General features: G+C 39.4%; 1 protein-coding gene across 1 annotated transcript in view; it reads right to left on the reverse strand.

Annotated features, from left to right (window-relative positions):
* Positions 1–21,557, reverse strand: part of THADA (THADA armadillo repeat containing) — a 323,998-nt gene that overhangs the window by 170,285 nt on the left and 132,156 nt on the right. Inside the window, exons 27-28 of the mRNA XM_036262631.1 lie at positions 10,230–10,319; positions 9,002–9,133 (exon numbers count right to left, since the gene is read on the reverse strand). Of these exons, the coding sequence (XP_036118524.1) occupies positions 9,002–9,133; positions 10,230–10,319 (222 nt within the window). The remainder of the gene's footprint in view (positions 1–9,001; positions 9,134–10,229; positions 10,320–21,557) is intronic.

The raw sequence follows: 21,557 nt of genomic DNA on the forward strand, positions 1-21,557 counted from the left end.
ATGAACCTCAGCTATCTCAGGTAGAATTTGGAAATTTAGAGGGTCATGAGCATAGTGCTCCAAATAAAGCACTAGCTAGGCAGGGCCACAATAAAAAAGGAGACCAAGGAAGTAGCTGCCCAAACTGAGATTTCACCAACATTAGGAAACAAACCTTCCAATCTGCTTTTAGGTCCTCTCTCATGTAAGGCCCACAATTCTACCACCAGAGATTCAATGCTTTACCTTAAAATGTATGTCTCTGTACTACAACAAATAGTCCCAAGGAAAGTAATAACTAGGGTCATTTACATATCTGTATGAAAGCAGGTGGGCACAAATTTGGCTTGTAGGCAAAGAGAAAAATTTAACAGCTAAAAACCCCCTTGGGCAGAACTCAACATCTGTCCCTTGACAATCCTGACCTGGAATCAGAGTCCACTGGTAAAATCAAAGGTCAGGGTTTCCATACATTGATGGAATAGCAGGTCCCTTCTCTCAGGATGGTATAGGAAGACCTAACCTTTAATCCCATTTCCCAAGGCTCTGGGAATTCAGTAGTAACCGCAGGAAGGGCGGAGCTCTGGACCTCTGGTTGGCTTGGTGGAGGGAGTTCTATATTAACAGCACCAGCAAAGCCCTATTCTCAGCCATTTCTACTTGTAATAGGCTTGAGGACTCCTGTACTCTCTCTTCAGGCATGTCTGTTCAAGATCTTCTGGAAGTCTGGACAACAAAGAGTTATCTATTTTAATCGCTTTTAGAAAAGCATCTCTGACCTTTCTCAAAGAGTCAGATGTTCCTTGTACTTGTCAGAAAACAAATGTGGCTTAAGCCAACATCTGGAATGGAGAAAAATATAGCAACAACAATCAAAAAGAGATAATTAAATTAATAAGGAATGCTTTTCAGACATAACATCCCATAGGCCAAAAAAAAAAGTTTTCAGAACTATCCAAAACAAAGTTATAGAAGTTACTCAGAAGCTAGATTTTAGTGGATGCACTGCTGAAGGGCACCTTGTAGGAGCAGACCACCGTGACCTCGTGGGCCATGCCAAGAATGACATCCCAATTACTTTTCTTTGGGAGATGGAAGAACCCTTTATAAAAATACACAAATATGTGTTACAGGTTTAGAGAAGGATTTATAATTTCATTCACTACACATTTAAAATCCACAGCTGAGTTGTTCAGCTGTTCTAAAATAAGAAATTTCAAAAAGCTGCCATGATGTTCATCTAGCCCAACCTCAGACGCGCTGCCCCAACATGGGATCAGCTTTCCTTGCATACTTTCAATTAGTTCAGCATCATGGAAATCTGTTTATTCTCCTGATGGAGAATGCTAACTTTCACCAGATTCTTTATATTGAAATCTGAAATCTATCTCATACTTTCCCACTGGAAACACAAAACAGAAATTATCTGCCTTCTGCCAAATGGCAGCCTCTCAAGTATGTAAAGACCATTACCATGTTGCCTCAAAGTTTTTTCCAGCCTAACTATTTCCAGATGTTTTGCTTCCTCCTCATCTTGGTCACCTCCTCTGTATAAATACTAGTTTATCAGTGACCCTCTTAAAATGGGAAGTCCAGAGCAGAACATAACAAGCAAAATGATGTGGGTTTAGTCTGACCAGCAGAATGGAGGGGGACTAAAACCTTCACTACATGGAAGCAGTAACTGTGTCACACTTCTTCCTTAGAGCTCACCAGAAAAATACCATTCCCCAAGACTTTTTAAAATAAAAACTGCTTTGAAGTGAGACAGCCCCATTCTGTATGCACACAATTTTGACTTTTCTTTAAAAATATCAGAATATGATATATATCTCTATTAAATGTTATCTAGATAGTCTATCAATCTAGTCTTCCAAGGCTATTTTGTTTTTATCCTCACCTGAGGCCATTTTTCCATTTTTTGTTCAAAAAGAGTGGGAGGGAGAGAGAGAGAGAGAAACATTGACATGAAAGGGACACATTGAGTGGCTGCCACCCGTACAATCCAACCAGGGCTGGGGACAAACTGCAACCAAGGTACGCACCCTTAGCGGGAACCAAACCTCGGTCTCTCTGGACCTCAGGCCGACGCTCTAACCGCTGAACCAAACTGGCCAGGGCTTCCAAGGCTATTTTGAATCTTATTTTTTAATTATGGACTATATTAGACATACCAAATAAGAGTATGGAGAGCCCTGGCTGGTGTGGGTCAGTGGTTAGAGCATCGACCAACACACCCAAGGATTGCAAGTTTGATTCCCAGTCAAGGGCATGTATCTGGGTTGGGGTGCATGCAGGAGGCAACAAACTGATGTGTCTCTCTCACATCAGTGTTTCTCTCCCTCCCTCCCTTCTACTCTCTCTAAAAGTTAACAGAAAAAATACCCTCGGGTGTTGCTCAGTTGGTGTGGCTCAGTGGTTGAGCGTCAACCCATGCACCAAGAGGTCGCTGGTTCGATTCCTGGTCAAGGCACATGCCCAGGTTGTGAGCCAAATCCCCAGTGGGGGGCATGCAGGAGGCAGTCAATTGATGTTTCTCTCTCATTGATATTTTTATCTCTTTCTCTCTCCCTTTCTCTCTCTCTAAAATCAATAAAGAAAAAAATATATATATCTCCTCAGGTGGGGATGAACAACAACAAAAAAAAAACACAACAAAAAAAGTATGGAAAAGATGACAATCAACCATCTGCCCAGAACCTAGCTTGTATCACAAACAGAACTGAAGCTGCTGGTATATGCTTCCTCAATGCCATCCTCCCCAGCCACACACAGGTATGGCTGCTAGTCTAAATTTGTGTTTTTCACTCTCACGATTAAAGAGTATTTTGAATTTGTATCCATAACCTACTATATTTATGTTGTACACAAACCTGATAAGTATGCCATTTAGTCTGTCTTTATTTAAGTAAGTAACTCAAATGTTGAATAAAGGGGCATTGTCTTCACCTATCAGATTAGTAATCCCATCAAAACAATGAGATGACTCAGGCATGATTTATTCTTAGGGACTTCTTACCGGCTCTCAGCAAATAAAGTGTGAAGCACTCACAAGTAATACATTGAATGATCCAGTCTAAACAGTTAATATCAACATAATTATTTGGTCATGGATAAAATATGCCTTTTCCTCTCTCTTTCAAAATCCTATCTTCAACCTGCTAGCTTAACATTACCATTCCACATCCCTCAAAAGACTGACAGGTTCCACACTCACTTGGATGGAGGCTGTAACTTATCTGAGTCCCAGGATTTGCCTTCATGCACAGGAGACAGTGCTCTCTTCCTATCACCTCGCTTAATCTGCCTTCAGGGCCTTCCTCCCAGTTTACTGGCAGAGACAAGCCAAAACAGGAGTTTAAAGTCTGCCCTCTTTCTATCACCACTATATGCCAACCCCTTCCTTTCTCTAGAATGTTTCTTAACAAGCAGACCAAGGAGCTTTTATCTGCTATTTTGTAAGCAGGATTACCCCATTATGCAGACTGACAGCCAAAGCACAGAGGGGCCCTACAATATTCATGCCCCATCAATCTGGGAGTCTTCTCCCCACATGTTTTGGCTTGTTTATAATTCTATGGCTTTCAACAGAAAAATGGCACCTCCCTCCTTCTTCTGTTCTTATCAACCCAGACTGCTCTCAGTTGGTTCTACAGCCTGTAGCAAGGTAGCTGTGAGGTGGGCCTCCAGAGCAGTTTACTAGACAGCCGGCAGGGGAGAGGAGTTCAGAGCCCAGGAGGGCCTCAGGTCACAGGCTTATGAGGCCAGAGAGGACCTAAGAAATATATAATCCCTTAATTTGATAGAAAAGGAAACAGAGGTGCAGACAGGTGAAGTCAAAATAAAATTAATGTCAGAGCTCATATTAGAACACAAGACTTCTCAAAAGGCCAGGAAAAACAAAACCCAGCCAAGCCTCCTTTCTACAAAACCAATAACCAGTGGGACACGAAATGTGGCTCTAATATTGTAGGACCAGAGTCCCTCAAGTACTTTGGAGATACACAGATCTGCTAAGGCACAAACTGCTTCAATTCATAATGTTTCATTTTGAGGTTAACAATTTAGTCTGTGCCCAAACCTGGGTTAGGCAGAGAAAGGTACCAACAAAACAAAAACAAACCAAAAAACCCATAGCTGCTTCTCCATGGAAAGAGATGAAGATTTATTTGGAGAGAATAACCATTGAGCATATAAATTATAGTATGATGCAGTAATGACTAACAGCAAGATAAGAGGTTTAAGCAGCAAATGCTACAGTCATTCAGAGGGAGAGATGATTAGAGCTGAGGTGGAGAGAATGAAGGGCATGTCTTCCTTCCCAGCAGTGTTTCCACATTTATCTCTCCAGAAAGAAATTCCTGTCTTCCACTTATCTATAAGGATTCTGGGAAGACAGAGCCAATAGAAAGATATAGCCTTTGAGGAGAGCTCCCAGTATTACAATCACAAATGAAGGTAGAAGCCAATTACTGTCTACTGCAAAAACCCCAACTCTACACTGTGGAAAACAAGTTCTTTCAACTTCATAACCTGGGTAATGAGTAAAGCGATAATCTTTGAATTATGTAACCTTCAAGAAAAATAAAGCAAGAGTCAATGTTATTTCCCAATACCAAAGGCTTCAAAGGCCTAACTTAATTCAGTTTTTGTACCTAATCCCCTTTTAAGACTAGCATAATCAAAAAGTTCCACAAAATAGTTTTAAAAGATATAAAACACATATTTTCCAGTTTTTAAAAAATTGTTGGCTAGGTTTTTCAATATCTCAACTAAAAACGTTTCTTTGTCTAGGTCTCTATGGTTGATTTCCATTGCCATGTGTTTAATTGAGATGGTATTGTTACTTGTACTTCAATGTTTTCTAGAGAAAAGAAAAGCAGATTTCACTGAAAATTTATCTAAAGTGAACAATGACTAAAATGATTTGGGGAAAAACATCCTGAAGTTATTCATAATGAAAATAAGTATAAAACAGGAGGTGGGTGTGGGTGTGTGGGTATCCTTTTAAAAGTACCCAAAGAGTGAATAAAAGGCAGCGGAGGGATTGGTTTCTCCCACAGATATTACTCTGATGCTGAGACTTCAGTTATCGGCAGTAGAAGGTGCTTTCTGTCTCCATTGATGCTTACAAACACAGGTACCATACTGGTCCAGAGGGTAAATAGCCTTATCCAAGTATCACAGCAAGTGAGTAAGTGGCAGAGCTTGGACAGAATCAGATCTCGAGTCTAGAGCTTTTGCTCTGGTTGGGACCTCATGCTGTCACTTAGGTTTGAACGTATTTGGTTTCCTACAGTTCAATTCAAACTTGAATGTTGCTTGTGAAAGGGAATTTAAAGGTGCATGTCCAGAAATATTTTGGTCTCTAAAAAGCCCAAGACAAGTGGGCACTGGTGAGCTGTATTCAGGGAGCTAACCGGGGTCCCTTTTATAAAAGGCATCATGTTCATGGTAAAGAGCTGTATATCTGGATCCAGCATAGCATCAGGGACATAAAATATACTGGATCAAAACCAAAAACTTACAAGCAAAACACTGGGATTAGCAAGATCATTTCTGTTCCAAGATGATGCAACAATCATAACTGCACACATGCATAACTTTGGAAGATCCAAATCTGAAAGATCTAAAATTTAAGTCAACAAAGAAAATCAACATAGATTTAAGTTTATACTCCCAATGTGGGACAAGGAACAAGAATACTAATAATACTTACAAATACTATCAGAGAGGAAGGAAATGGCAAGTAAGGATACATAAATCAAAAGGAAATAAAAAGCTGTCATTGGGGCCTTTAATCTTCTCATTGTGCAATTCACTTTAGCATAACAACCTTTGTGCTACTCCCACTAGCTGAAAAATTTCTTTAGCTAAACTCAGAGTATCCAAGAGCCTGATTAGAGCTCTTCCAAGTACATAAATTAACATCAACAATGCTACAAAAATAAAACACCGCCCATCCACTTATGCAAACATCCATCTTTTCAGCTATTATCCCATGTCAAAGCACCCCAATCTTTACCATGACTAGACCCACAAATACTACCTAGAATGGAAGGTTTTGTGACCAATTTTTCACTTTCTTTATAAATAATTTTCTCAAAAGCAATTTAAATCAAATTTATACAGTTTTATCAAATCCACTATTGTAAAAAAAAATCTGTTCACAGTTCATAACTCCAGTGTGCCTGTGAACATTTCAGGGTAGCAGGGGGTTATCTCTGTAGTAAATTGATGAAACCTAAAACTCGGTTTTCTAACTAAGTTTAGGATATTTCCACTGAACCACAGAAGATGGTAAAGAAAGAACAGTGAGCTGTCCTCTGAACCTGGCCACAGACCAACCCCATTACCCTAGGCGATGATCCCACAGATGTGAGCCTGAGAGAAGTGTGGCATTCAACAAAGCCACCTTCACTACTGAAACAGCAAAGTAAGGAGCAGATCCCACTGCTGGTGGGGACCTGGCTTCTATATCCTGAAAACTGCTTGCACTCTGATCTACGATCTCTGGATATAGACTCCTTATTGCTCTAAGCAGTGGGCCTACTCAGTGTAGCTAAAGCTCTTGGCTACACAAAAAGGAACTGGTTATTTTGGTGTACCTGCAAGAGTACACCCAACATTCTTGACAATCTTGCACTCTTGGGTTCATATTCCAGCTCTACAACTGACTTGCTTTGTGAACCTCAGTTTCCTCAACAGGAAAATGGAGGTGGTAACACCTCATCTCAGAGTCACTCTATGCAAAATGCAGTTCAGTGCCTGGCAAATAATCAGAGCTCAATAAAGGTTGGTCTATTTCCTACTGACCTCTCTGCTTTGAATACTTTCTTGCTTGTACTCTGCATTTTGGGTCAAAATCTACTAATAAACACCCTGAATAGTCTAACCAAGTACCAAGTATGACCCTCTACCATCTAGTTTATTAAAACCACCTTTGTGTTGTGTTGGGGGTGGGGGTTCTGACAATGTCTAGGTTTAAAATACCAGATTTAATCTTGCTGCTCAAAGTGTGATCCACAGACCAGAAGCATCAGCATTACCTGGAAGTTAGTTTGAAAGGCAGACTCTCAGGCCCTACCCCAAACCTACTGAGCCAGAATTTACAGATTCCCAAGTCATATGTTTACATCTGTAAGTTTGAGAAACACTATATATCCTATAATACACATGAATATTCAATAAATTAGACCCTACGGACACTCTTAAGGAATCAACTGTGGCAACTGCTGGTGGTGGTGCTCTATGAATTTTTTTTTTTCTTTATTGATTTTTGAAGGGAGGGAGGGAGGGAGGGAGGGAGGGAGAGAGAGAGAGAGAGAGAGAGAGAGAGAGAGAGAGAGAGAGAAATATCAATGAGAGAGGACATCGACTGGCCGCCTCCTGCATACCCCACACCGGGGATTTGACCCACAACCCGGGCACCTGCCCTGACCAGGAATCGAACCGGCGACCTCTTGGTGCATGGGTCAATGCTCAACCACTGAGCCACACTGGCCGGGCAACCTATGAATCTTTACTCATGTAGAAAGCAACTAGTAACCAAGGCATTCTCACTAGAAGAAAAGGATAATGGTATGCTTCTTTATGACATTTGAAAAAAGTGCTCTGAATATAATTAGTTACATGAGCATTCTGACTGTATTGTAAATGAACAAATAAGAGTTAGGAATGATACTATCAATGTAGTAATTTCTGGTTTCTAGGAGATGTAACACCTAACAGAGTGATCAGTAAGAAGCTACCACAAAGTGAATGTTCTCAACACAGTTTGACAAAATTCTAAAGCCTACACTGTGATTCTGTGCATGTGCCTGTTCCCCTCCCGTCGACTTTCTGAAACGTTTTTTAGTTCTTTCCAGTTACATGTGAAAGTACAATTTTAAAATGTTCCTGAAAGTAAAATTACAACCCAGATTCCTAAAATGAATCACCAAATGCTGGATAGGGAGACTGGTAACTTTGTGTCTCAGGAAATAAAAACCAATCTGAGTGAGTCATCTCTGTGATCACAGATAACACAGCCACAGCCAGGGCTTGGCGAAAACAAATGGCTACAGCAACCACATGTCGGAATCTCGTGTTTAATGGTTTCTCACACTAAAATGCATCAGTCAGCTCTGCGAAACCAGGAAGTGGAACCCAGGACACCACTTAAATAACAAAAACACTCTCGTAAGTTTGGTATATTTTATCCTGCTTTAAATTCATTTCAGTTTTTGGAAGACAACATAAAAATGAAGGTGGTGTTTTATAAAGAGGTAGGCAGAAGAGTTATAAGCGAACTATTCTGACAGGTTCTGAAATAATTTCACAAGAAAATTTCAATACTTTTTGGAGGCCTAGTTACTAAGGCCTCTGATCCAAAATGAAAAAGGTGATCAGAAGTTGGCAGATGCCTCAAAAAATGTAACAGAGGAAGTGGTAATGGGCTCTAGAGGCAGAAAAAACCTGTTACCACGTGACTCCATGCATAATCTATATGCACGGCCCTTTCTTTCTCAGGTACTCCAAGCTTGAAAGAAAAAACAAGTGGGCAGTGAACTCATGCTACACGGCAGTGCCATCTAGATGCTGCTACTCCTTATACCCACTAGGAAACTGCTCCATAGTGAAGAGCCAGAGGTCCTCTTGAAGTCTTGGACAGGATATATGCCAGGACCAAGCCTGCCCCATGCTGGCCAGGCTCAACACAGAGGCAATGCAACAGCCAGGCTCTGCCTTTCAAAAGGGGGCATCTCCTATCAACACCACACATCCACTGGCAGGCAGGACTTCAAGGAAACATTATTTAAACAGTAGATATGAGCTCCTACACCTTCAACATAAGCACTTTTCTCTGACCAGTTTGGGGCAATGGCAATACCTCCTATTCCTTTCCTTCAGTAGACCCCTCCCAAAGTTAAAAAAAAAAAAAAAAAGAAAAAAACCTACACTCTCTGCAATAAGAACAAGATAGAATGCCCCCATAAAGTCCCCATGGCCTCCCCCATTGTTCCCACGAAGCACACACTACCTGACAATGAAGGGAATGAAAGGCGCCATGCTGAGAGCAGAATGGGTGCCGTCCATCGGGGACGGGTAGAGTCTCCCCAACACCAGAAGTAAGAGAAACATGCTTGGATGACGGTTCAGTTCTCCTATATCACTGAAAAACACAATCATTGGACATAAAAGATTTAAAACTTAAGAGGTGAGGCACTATCTTCACCCAAATTTCCTCATTAAATAATTATGTATATAAAGTGAGACTCTATGGTTAAGGGATAGTTTTCCTTTTTTCATATTTTTTCTCCATTCATTTCATATATTCCTAATGTGCAAATGAAGAAGAACTGTCAAAGCCATGGAGTGGGCTTTTGCACAAGACTCTTCAAAACTAGTCATTTAATAATTCGAGTCTGCTGTTTTCATTTGAGCTGTTCATACACGACAGGTGCCTGTTCCAGAGAATGAAATGTAAAACTTTCAACATCCAAATGTCCTTAAGAAAGCATGAGAGTCACTTACTAGGGCCAGAAAAGCCTGTCTGCACAAGTTACTAATGGGAAAAGGCATCATACACAGAAGTGAAATTCACTGATGTTGTTTTATTTTCCCATTACAACTAGTATAAATTCATACCAAGTGCTAGAAGAATAAAAATGATGCCCATAATAAAAATTCCACCACCAGCTACAGAATGTGTTTGGAAGGACAATGGTGAACTTCTCTTTCTGGCCTGATTGAGCCAGACACCCTCTTTACGGCTTTGTGTGTTTCCAGGGTCACTGGCCATCTTTGCTCAGGTAGACCAGAACCACTTCTGATCAGAGGTGACTGCTTCACAACAGTCAGCTTTAACGGGCCAGTAATAAAAAATGACAGGTGTGCATTAAAGTAAACTCATTATGTAAACACACACATTTTTACATATAATAGGAAGAAAATGATTCTTAGAGGAAATCACCATGTGCTTCTAAGAAACTGCTTCCTGTATAACACTAAAAAGAGGATTAAATTTGGTAAAATTTACTATAAAACAGGTTTTTAAAAATATAATATAAAACAGGATTTTATACAACTTTTCATGCATAAATCTACTCAAGAGAATCAGGCAACATGATGTAATAAAGAAGCACTTTAAAAAAAAAATCCATCTACAGTACAAGGAAGTAGTTGATTAAAAACCGTTGCCCAGAGGGAAAAATCTCCCTTGATTCACATCCTTAATTTCACATTGCCCCACCCAGTTCTCTTCTTACCTGTCCACAGTATTGGATACAGCTTCTAACTGTTTGAGAAGAAAAGGATAGAGTTCCGGGAAACGAGAGAAAAATTCGCTCCCTGTCATTCTGTGGAGAGAGGGGAAAAAACAAGACAGAAATTACTGTCTTGACAGAAATTATTTTCTTCTTGTAATTTGACAATAAAGCCTCTTTATTTTTTTTAAAAGAGAGATGACTAAGGTCATTTATTTAGATATTTATTTTTTATATATTTTTATTGAATTTATTGGGGTTACAGTGGTTAATTAAATAGGTTTCAAGTGTACATCATCTGCATATTGTATTGTGTGTGCACCACCCATAGAGTCTAGTCTCCCTTTGTCACCATTTATCCCCCTTTATCCTCTTGTACCTGCCCTCACCCACTTCCCTCTGGTAATCACCATACTATATTTCGATATTTAACGAAATAATGTTAAGAACAAAACCTACATCTGAAGAACTTAATAATCAATAGGAACAATACATTTAATTTTGATTTGGGAAATGCTCTTAATATGTAGAATATCATCTCAAAATTTAAGACTGTATATTTACAAATATTTGGTACTAAATTCTATCAGGGAAAAATACATGATTTGTAACAACGCCCAATTTATAACAATTAATTTGGACTATGAATGTAGTCAGCACCTGGCTGACAGAGATTGACTCAGCCTCATTAATAAGGGAGGTCTAGAACAAGATTTCTCCAAGTTGGCACCAATGCCCAGATAATTCTTTGTTGCAGGGTCTGTCCTGTGCACTGCAGAATGTTGAGAAGCCTTTGTAACTTCTATGCAATTAGATGTCAGTAGTACAACAATGCCCACCAGTCAAGAAAATGTTTACAAAGTCCCCAGTTAAGGCCCACTGGTCTAGAACATGGTTATCAGAAGAATGAACTTGGTGTGTGAGGTTCTGTTGGTTCAATCCTGTGAAGATTACCTTTTTCACCTTTATAAACACTACTTTTCAACCCTGATGAGATTCTCAAAATTGTTCCTCAGACTGCACAACTGACCAAAAAAGTGCAAACTAAGTACAGCATTAAATACTCTATCTCCATAACTATTAAAGAACTACTCTAAAGGGGTGGCATAAAAATTCCCTAACTTGCCCCCTCTTATCAACTCTAGACGCATGCTCCTATTAATGGATATTTTTTAAAACTGCAGTATATTTTACACATAGTGAAATGCTTAAATCTTAAGTGTACCATTCAGTCAGTTTTCACAAATGCATACACTCATGTAATTCACACCTCTATGAAGGCTCAGAAAGTTCCCTCGTGCCCCTTCCCAGTTAACTCCCAATCCTCAAAGCAATCATTATTTGATTTTTATCACCATAATTTGGTTTTGTCTACTCTAGAATTTCATATTACTATAATAATACATAACCTTTTGTGTTTGGATTTTTTCACTCGGCATAAAGTTTATGAGATTCATCCATGTTATTTGATGTATCAATAGCTCGATTCTGTGTCTGCTGAGTAGTATTCCATTGTATGGATACACAAGATTGTTTATGTATTCTCCTCTTGACAGACAAGGATTGTTTCCATTTCTTGGCTGTCACGAATAAAGCTGCTATGAATATTCTTCCACAGGTTTTATTGTAAACATATGTTTTCTTTTATTTTTTATTCCTCAACCGAGGATATTTTTCTATTTATCATTAGCTAGACTGGGAGACGGGGAGAGAGAGAGACAGAGACAGAGACCGAAAGAAACATCAATGTGATAGAGCCACATTGACTGATTGCCTCTTGCGTGACCTGACCAGGGCAGGGATGAACCGCAACCGAGGTACATGCCCTGGACTGGAATCGAACCCACGACTTGTTGGTACGCGGGCCGACGCTCTAACTGCTGAGCCAAACCAGACAGGGCGTGAACATATGTTTTCATTTCTCTTAGATATGTATCTGAGAATCAAACTGCAGTATGTTTAATATTTTAGGAAACTAAAATATTTTTCCAAAATAATTACTATAGCATTTTACACTCCCAACAACAGAAAGAGTTCCTGTGGCTCTACATTTTTTCTGATATTTGCCATTGTCTTTCTTTTTTCCATTAAAAAAAACCTTTTTTTTCCTTTATTGATTTTAGAGAGAGAGGAACAGAGAGGGAGAGAGAGACAGAAACATCAAGGAGAGAGAGCGTTGATTGGCTGCCTCCTGCATGCCCCCTACTGGGGATCAGGCCCACAACCTGGGAATGTGCCCTGACCAGGAATCGAACCAGCGACCTCTTGGTGCATTGGTTAATACTCAAGCACTGAGCCACACCAGCCAGGCTTTCTTTTTTCTATTTTAGCCATCCTAGTGGGTATGCAGTGGTATCTCCCTGTGATTTGTTTGTTTGTTAATTTTATCGTCACCCAAGGACACTTTTGAATTCATCTTCAGATAGAGCAAAAGGGAGAAAGGGAGGAAAAGAGAGAGAGAAACATCAATGTGAAAGGGACACACTGACTGGCTGCCACCCATACAACCTCAACCAGGGCCGGGGACAAACTGCAACCCAGGTAGGTGCCTTAGTGTGAACCGAACCCCGGTCTCTCTGGACCACAGGCCAATGCTCTAATGGCTGAGCTAAACCGGCCAGGGTTCTCCCTGTGATTTTGACTTACATTTCCTTGCTAATTAATGATGTTAAACACATTTCATGTGCTTCGGTCAGTGGCACTGCCTTTTGCAAAGTATCTATTCAAGATTTTTGCCCACTTTTAAATTAAGTTGTTTTCTTTTGTCATATATGCATTGCATGTACTTTCTCCTAGTCTCTGTTTATGCCAATTTATTTTGTTAATCTATTTTGATGAACAGAAGTTTTAAAATTTTGATGAAGTCTAATAATTGGATCAATTTATTTATTTTATGATTTATGCTTTCTATGGCCAAAGAAATTTTTGCCTATCTGGACATCACAAATATATTCTGTTTTCATCTACAAATTTAATAGTTTTAGCTTTTATGTCGAGGTCTATGAGCCATCTAAAATATGGTGTGAGGTTGAAGTCAATGTTCTATTTTTCTACATTAGTGTATCATATTTTTAATAGTGAGATGCCATAAGAAATGATATCAGCTCTAAGTAGGAGAGATTATATTATAAAGATAAAATTGCCCCCAAATTCAATGCAATTCCAATAAAAATAGTAATATTGTGTGTGTGTGTGTGTGTAATCAGATTCTAAAATATATATAAAGACACAAAAAGCCAAGCAAGAGTAGCAAAAATAATCTTGAAGAACAACAAAGTTGCAGGACTCATACAATCAGGTTGCTAGAAATAATATAAAACTTGAGTAATTAGAACACTGTGGTGACAAATAGGCCAATGAAATAAAATAGAGAGCACAGCAACACACATACATACACATGTATATGAAAATTTGATTTATGAAAGAGGTAATATGCAGATGCTAGTATTATGAAAATCATACATACTATAATAACTAATTATCCACATGGACAAAATTAATATTGGATCCCAACCTCCAACTATCTATGAAATTAAATCCCAGTGAATTCAAGATTTAGAAGTAAAAATTAAAACTGCTAAACTCGCCCTGGCCGGTTTGGCTCAGCGGTTAGAGTGTCGGCCTGCGGTCCGGAGAGACCCGGGTTCGGTTCCCGCTAAGGGCATGTACCTTGGTTGCAGTTTGTCCCCGGCCCTGGTTGGTCGTGCGGGTGGCAGCCACTCGATGTGTCCCTCTCTCTCCCTCCCACTCTGTCTGTACAAAAAATGGAAAAATGTCCTCGGGTGAGGATTAAAAAAAAAACCAAAAAAAAAACTGCTAAACTCTTTAAAAGACAACAGAAAATAGAATTTACTGAACAAGACCCAAAAAAGCATCAAACTAGTAGGAAAAATTAATATAATAAACTACATCAGTTAATACATTTAAAAAATTTTTGTACACCAAAAAAGCAAACAAACAACAAAACCAAAACAAAAAAGTACAAAGGAAAATACAAAATAAACACACACAGTATTTCTTGTCTGAGGAGGAGTATAAAATGCTATGAAATAAGAGACTTAAAAGACTCATGATGCCCTGGACAGTTTGGCTCAGCGGTTAGAGTGTCGGCCTGCGGTCCGGAGAGACCTGGGTTCGGTTCCCGCTAAGGGCACGTGCTTCGGTTGCAGTTTGTCCCCGGCCCTGGTTGGTCGTGAGGGTGGCAGCCACTCGATGTGTCCCTTCACGTCGATGTTTCTCACTCTATCTCCCTTCCTCTCTCTCCCTCCCACTCTATCTGTACAAAAAATGGAAAAATATCCTCGGGTGAGGATAAAAAAAAAAAAAAAAAAAAAAAGACTCATGAGCCCTGGCCGGTTTGGCTCAGCGGTAGAGCATCAGCCTGCGGTCCAGAGAGACCTGGGTTCGGTTCCCGCTAAGGGCGTGTACCTCGGTTGCAGTTTGTCCCGGGCCCTCGTTGGGTCGTGCAGGTGGCAACCACTCGATGTGTCCCTTTCACGTCGATGTTTCTCTCCCTCTCTCTCTCTCTCTCTCTCTCCCTCCCTCCCTCCCTCCCCACTCTATCTGAACAAAAAATGGAAAAAATGTCCTCAGGTGAGGATAACAAAAAAAAAAAAAAAAAGACTCATGAGACTAAAGATGACTAAATGCTACCTGGACCTTGTTTGGATCCTGATTTCAGTAAACTAACTATAAAAAGACATTTCTAAGACAATTAGGAAAATTGAATATTAAGCAATTATTTACTTTCTTAGATGTGATAACAGCATGGTGGCAATTCTTTTTAAATTCTCAGCAATCAGTAATGCATACTAAAGTATTTACAGTAAAAGTAACATTACCTCTGAGACTTTCTTTTCAGGAGGACAAGAAATAATAGATAAGATTGGCAAAATGTTGATAACTGTTGAGGGTAACTGATGGGTATACAGGGTTTAGTTACACTAGTCTCTACTTTTACATGTTAAAAATTCCCATAATAGAAATATTTTTAAAACTTAAAAATAATATTTTTTTACTTGACAGGCCACAAATGGGAAGAAAATTTACAATGCCTCTGAGAATTACATAATTACTATTCAGACTATATGAAGAACTCCAGCGAATGAAAAAGCGTAAGAAAACTCAATAATAAATAATACAATTCAAAGAAAATAAATATTATTGGCCAATAAACATAAGAAAAGATGTTCAACTACATAGAGAGACTATTTATATCCTCAATTGGCAACGATTAAAAAGTCTGACAATAGCCCTGGCCAGTTTTGCTCAGCGGTTAGCGCGCTGGCCTGCGGACTGGAGAGTCCCAGGTTTGGTTCCTGCTGAGGGCACGTACCTCGGTTGCAGTTTGTCCCCATCCTGGTTGGGTCATGTGGGTGGCAACCAGTCAATCTCACATGGATGTTTCTCTCGCTCTCTTTCCCCCTCTCTCCCTCCAGCTCTATCTGAAGATAAATGCAAAAATGTCCTCGGGTGAGGATTGAAAAAAAAAAAGGTCTGACAATAGCAAGTACTAGAATTCTCAGATACTGTTGATAGAAATAAAAATTACTACAACAATTTTGAAAACTAATTTGGCATTTTCTTGAAAGCCAGAAATGTTTTAACCCAGTGACTCAGAAATGTTATTCCTACGTAAATGGTCTAATAAACTCTCGAATATGGGCACCGGAGGGCTTGTGTAAGTATATATGTATAGCAGCCATAGGTCCATCAACAGTAGAGTGAATCAACTGTGGTACTCACACATTCAGATATTCTAGAGACATGTGCAACAACACAGATGAATCTCAGGAACATAATGTTAAGTGAAAGAAGCAAGTTACATAAGAACATATGCAATAGTCTTTCTACAGAAAGCTTACCACAAAGCACCACCAAATCATATATTGCTAAAGTAAACAAACTTAAATGATTTAAAATAAAAAAGGAGGAAATACAAACAAAATTAACACGAGTAGTCACTTCTCTCTAAGGGTACAGAAAGAAAATAGGATTAGGGAGGAACATATAAGGGACTTCAAAAGAAATGTTCCATTCCTTAAACTAGGTGATAAATCCAAAAATGTTTGTTGCACAGTTACCCTTTAATATCTTTTTTTTAATCCTTACGTATGGATATGTTTTTATTGCTATTTTAGAGAGAGAAACACTGATGTGAGAGAGAAACACCAATCAGCTGCCTCCTATACATGCCCTGACTGGGGAATGAACCCACAACCTTTTGGTGTACGTGACAATGCTCCAATCAACTGAGCTTAATAATAATTATTATTATTATTATTTTATTAATCCTTACCCTAGGATATTTTTCCATTGATATTTTTAGATAGAGTGGGAGGTAGGGAGGGAGAGAGAGAAACATCGATGTGAGAGAGACACATCTATTGGTTGCCTCCCGCACAACCCCAACTGGGGCTGGGGATGGAACCCACAACCCAGGTACAGGCCCTTGACCGGAAATTGAACCTGAGACTTCTCCGTCCGTGGGCCAACACTCTAACCGCTGAGCTAAACTGGCCACGGCTACAGTTACTTTAAACCTTATACACACTTTATAAATTTTCTTTTGTGCCTATATCATAGTAATATCAATGTTTTTTTAAAAAAGAGAAAGTCCTTACTTCACTCTAAATTACAGATCTGCTGAACATTTATTGAATATTTTATGTAAAATGTGCTCATTTTCTCTTTTTTACTTATTAGATAAATTTATGGGAAAAAAATAATAAATGTAAATGTTAAAAGAAACACTAGACCCCTCCTGCCCAGTGCTCCTCTTCATAAAAATCTACACAAAGTATCTTAGTTTTCCTTTTTAAAAAATTCAGTGCAAAGAAGCCCATACTTATAGTCTGGCTTCCCCCCACACCCACAATTATACATATTATATATACTATTGTGTGCCTTTATTATTTTTAATCTGCGAAATCATTCAATATTAGTGCACTAATCTATTTCTTTCTGTCTGATGGCTGCAGAGTGATCCACTGTATGGTTGAATATAATTGCTTCAATCCCTAATGATAAGCCTCTTGGTTGTTAACAGTTTCTTGCTGTTACAAACTATGACATATGTAAATCTCCCTGTTAATAAAGTACAAACCTGGGTTTTGCATGGTCCGTGTTTTACACAGGGAGAAGGCAAAGCAATTCCACTACAGGCTGTTGTTTTACCACTTCCAAGCAAAACTGTTCAAGAATATCAGTTTCCATTTTCAGTAGAATCACTTAAAGAAAAAACTTTATGAGTTCAGTACTGGGATTCCTGAATATATGTATCCATACAGAATCTCTCCATTTATACAATAAACCCTGATAGACATGTCTTCTTGGGAAATCAGTTATTAATTTCCAGGGAAGTAAGTCCTTCCTTAATGGCCTGATGTCTCTTGATGGAGTCAGAAAGGCAAGTAGTCTCACTTAAGCTGACCATTTGATTGTATTACTTGATCTAGAAATTCCCTTGATAAACCACTGGCTTTGCTCACCACAATACTGCCACAGAAAAGGGCTGTGGAGCTACCATTCTAAAATTAAAGTCGTTGTTTAATTGAATTAAAGTTAACTGTCCCAAATAGCAAATTACCTATTCAGTTACCTTAGCAAATACTCACTAAACTGAGTCTACCTTGGATCACACATGAAGAAGTTGAACATTTAACTAATTGTTTTGTACTTAGTAGCTTGGTGAGTTTTGACTACATCTTTAAAAAAATATTTTGTTAAAGTTATTGTGTCCACGCTTGATGGTGTAGGACTTGGAAGCGTCAAATGTGCACCTCTCAGGGTTTAAGTAAAACCAAAATCATTTTCTAAAAAGAATTCTGACCTTATTCAGGTACTCTGAACACACAGGAGGTGCCTTTCTAGTCTGGCATTCTTAGGCGCCACGATACTGTTAAGAAAATGTTGACCCAATTTCTGCTTCAGTTCACCCAAAAGGTCAAGGCTGAAATTTACTGCAAACACACATGAGTTTGAGCTCCATGTATGTGCCAGGAAACATCATCTCAACTCTGCACCAGTCAAGGGCTACTAACAACTTGGCTTCATATTTATGGAGTTTCATCTGAGGGATGTGCAATAGTAACAATCCTATGTATTATAAAACAGAGCTTCAGGAGGCAAGGCACAGGAGGATGTCAGAATTATCTAAGGGGATTATTCAAACTTCACTCACACCTGATTCTCAACTACACCAAAAGGTCTACAGCATGTTAAATCCAGAACTTAGACTGTTAACATATTGATATCAGCCCTCAACTAACAAATGACTACAATTTATAGTTAAACTGAGTGAAAAATCACCACTTATGATAGTGCCTCGATATGGAGGTAGTTCATAGGTTTTGGGCTGCCGGTACAGGTCTGTAACCTAGCCTTATTTTAAAAGGCCAACATCATGCCCAGCCATTGTGGCTCAGTGGATTGAACATCACCCCGTGGACTAGGAGGTCCTGGTTTGATTCTGAGTCAGGGCACATGCCTCGGTGGTGGGGCTCAATCCCCAGTCGGGGGCGTGCAGGAGGCAGCCGATCGATGTTTCTCTCTCACATTAATGTTTCTATCTCTCTCTCCCTTCCTCTCTCTCTAAAAAAATCAATAAAAACATTTTAAAAAATTATAATAAATAAATGAAAGGCCAAGGTCATAAAATCATTTTAGTCCATATTTGAATCTCCCTCCTCTGAATCCTTGAACATGTGAATTTTACCTCTCACTTGTTACTTAATCAAAACAGTACTACAATGTGGTTGTTTTTTAATTCCTCACCTGAGAATAGTTTTCTACTTATTAACAGATAATGTAGGAGTGAAGGAGGAAGGGAGAGAGAGAGAAAGAGAAACATCGATGTGACAGAGTCACATCAACTGGCTGCCTCCAGTATGACCCGACCAGGGTCGGGGACAAACTGCAACTGAGGTACGTGCCCTTCACCAGAATCGAACCTGCAACTCATTGGTCTGTGAGCTGATGCTCTAACCGCTGAGCCAAACTGGCCAGGGCTGACTGGAATGTATTTTTCTCAGGTAAGTAGCAAATATATTTTTTAAATACCTACATACTTCATGCTGAGTACTACGCTAGGTCCTATGGGAGATACTAACGATATGAGATAGTCACTGCTCTCAGAGCTTAAAATCTAGTCAGGAAGATAAGGCATATATATTCAATATAACCAATAATGTAAGGCAAACCAGTGTAAGGTCAAATGAATAATGTTTACAATAGGAGTGCAGAGTTGGAAAAGATGTAATTGGGGGCTGAAGAGGTTAGGGAAAGTTTTGTGGGAAACATGGAAACCAAGATGAGTCTTGAAAAACTGGTAAGAGTGAATTACAAAGGAGAGAAGACAGCATGGAGGGAGCAGGTTCAGTAATGAAGTGGGTAGATAAACTAGATGGATGGAAAGAGGACTTCATGATAAGTGAAGGTAGAAAAGGTAACATGGCATATGATTTTTTTTTAGAAAATTGAATGCCAGACTATGCAAATTCACCTATGTCTTACAGGCACTGAAAGTTTCTGAACAGAAGAGAGAGGTGACACTAAATGCATGCCTTTGACCCTCACTTAGAGCATAAATATCTATATGGTAAGGGACTGTATCTATACTTCCTTGCATCTCTCTTGATACACAGCACAATACTATGTAAATTTACCAGATGACTGGTAAATATTTTGGCAATTAATAAATAATATAAGCCAGAGAAGAAAAAAATTCTAATATAGTTAACCTCAAACCTATGCCTTTTTTCTTCTCTCAGTGATTGGTACCTACTCAAATGACACCTTACTACCCACCCAAATTTCCAAGCCTGAAACTCCCCATGAATGGTGTCAACAGGCAAATTTTGCTGTCGCCACCTTCGGAGTATCTGTTGAACCATTTCTCTCCATCCCACTGCCGCCAGCCAAAGTCAAACTGCCACCATCTCTTGCCTAGATACTGTCAGCCTCTCTCACTAGATCTCGTTGGTCACATCTTCCCTCCTAACTCTGTGTAAAAGAATTCTCTTTCTGAAATACAAGTCTAATCATGTGATATTATGAGATTAAAGGCTCCCTGCTTTTTGAAAAAAGTCTAAACTCCTGATTACAAAGTTCTGTTTTAATCTCACTTGTCCTGCCATTTTTTTGCCCCTCTACCTTTACAATCTAGTCATAGAGATTGGGGTGGGGGGAGAGGTTCTATCAATATTCAATACTTTTCTGGTCCCCAGTTCTTGGCAAATGTTGTTTGTACTCTCTGCTAGGAAAAGCTTCTTCCCTTTCTTATCCCAGACTAACTCCAAATAATCCTTCAATTTTGGGCTTTGGACGACTTCTTCAGGGACATTCTCCTGATGTCTCAAATATGGGTTGGGTGCCTGCCACTGGTGTTACAATATAACCTATAATCACCCAATCATAGCCCTTGAAGCATGTCATACATGGAATTTCCTATTTAATTTCTTGTTTTTCCCACCAGACTATACATTCTGCATGGGCAGAGACTATATCTATCTTAGTTTCCACATTATCTCAGGTACTAAGTATGATACTCAGTTCACAGCTGGTGCCGAATAGTTGCTGAGTAAATGAAGCAAAACAAAAGGACAGAGTCCTTGATACAGGAGAAAAAGGAATTATGACTTAAAATAGTGACAAACTCATAATTTCTTAAAGTACCTCATTAGCAATATCTGAGGACATTCAGAATCACATTTGAATTAATAAACTGAATATTCTGCCAGGACTTGAAATTTTCTTAAATACAAGCACAGAAAGCTTGTCTCATTGGTTTGCAAACAGTTCCATTCTAGCACACCAAAATAAGCAAACAGGCTAATATGCTGCCTCCACAGATAGAGCAAGCCCAGGGGGCAAATTCTCCAGTGACAGGCATTTCAAATCTGTTTATATGGCTAAAAACTAGCCCAACCGCTTTATGAAAACAAGAGAAGTGATAGCTGAAAGGAAAAGCTGAACCTCTTGTAAGCTGAAGCTCCTAGGAAGACAAAAGGAGACCACCAAAAATTGTGAATGGGCTGAAACAGACAGACATGGGTGAAAACAAACAGGCCAGGGCAGAGGGGGAGAATAAAGCATCTCCACCTTCATTCAGACTGTCAGACCAGACAAAAGCTGAGTTATTCCCTATCCTTTCAGGTAAGACTATGCAGGCACAATTGATGAGAGGCCCTTGGGAAAACAGGAGCTTCTTGAAAAAACTCCACTTGTCCAGCACCAAGAATAAGGCACCAGCGCACAGGACGGCTGTGAGCTCCATCGAAGCACTCCTTTCTGCCTGTGTGCTCAGTGCTGGACCTGTGACCTGCCAGTGCA

Source organism: Molossus molossus, unplaced genomic scaffold (assembly GCF_014108415.1).
Source record: "Molossus molossus isolate mMolMol1 unplaced genomic scaffold, mMolMol1.p scaffold_m16_p_15, whole genome shotgun sequence".
NCBI classification, from domain to species: Eukaryota; Metazoa; Chordata; class Mammalia; order Chiroptera; family Molossidae; genus Molossus; species Molossus molossus.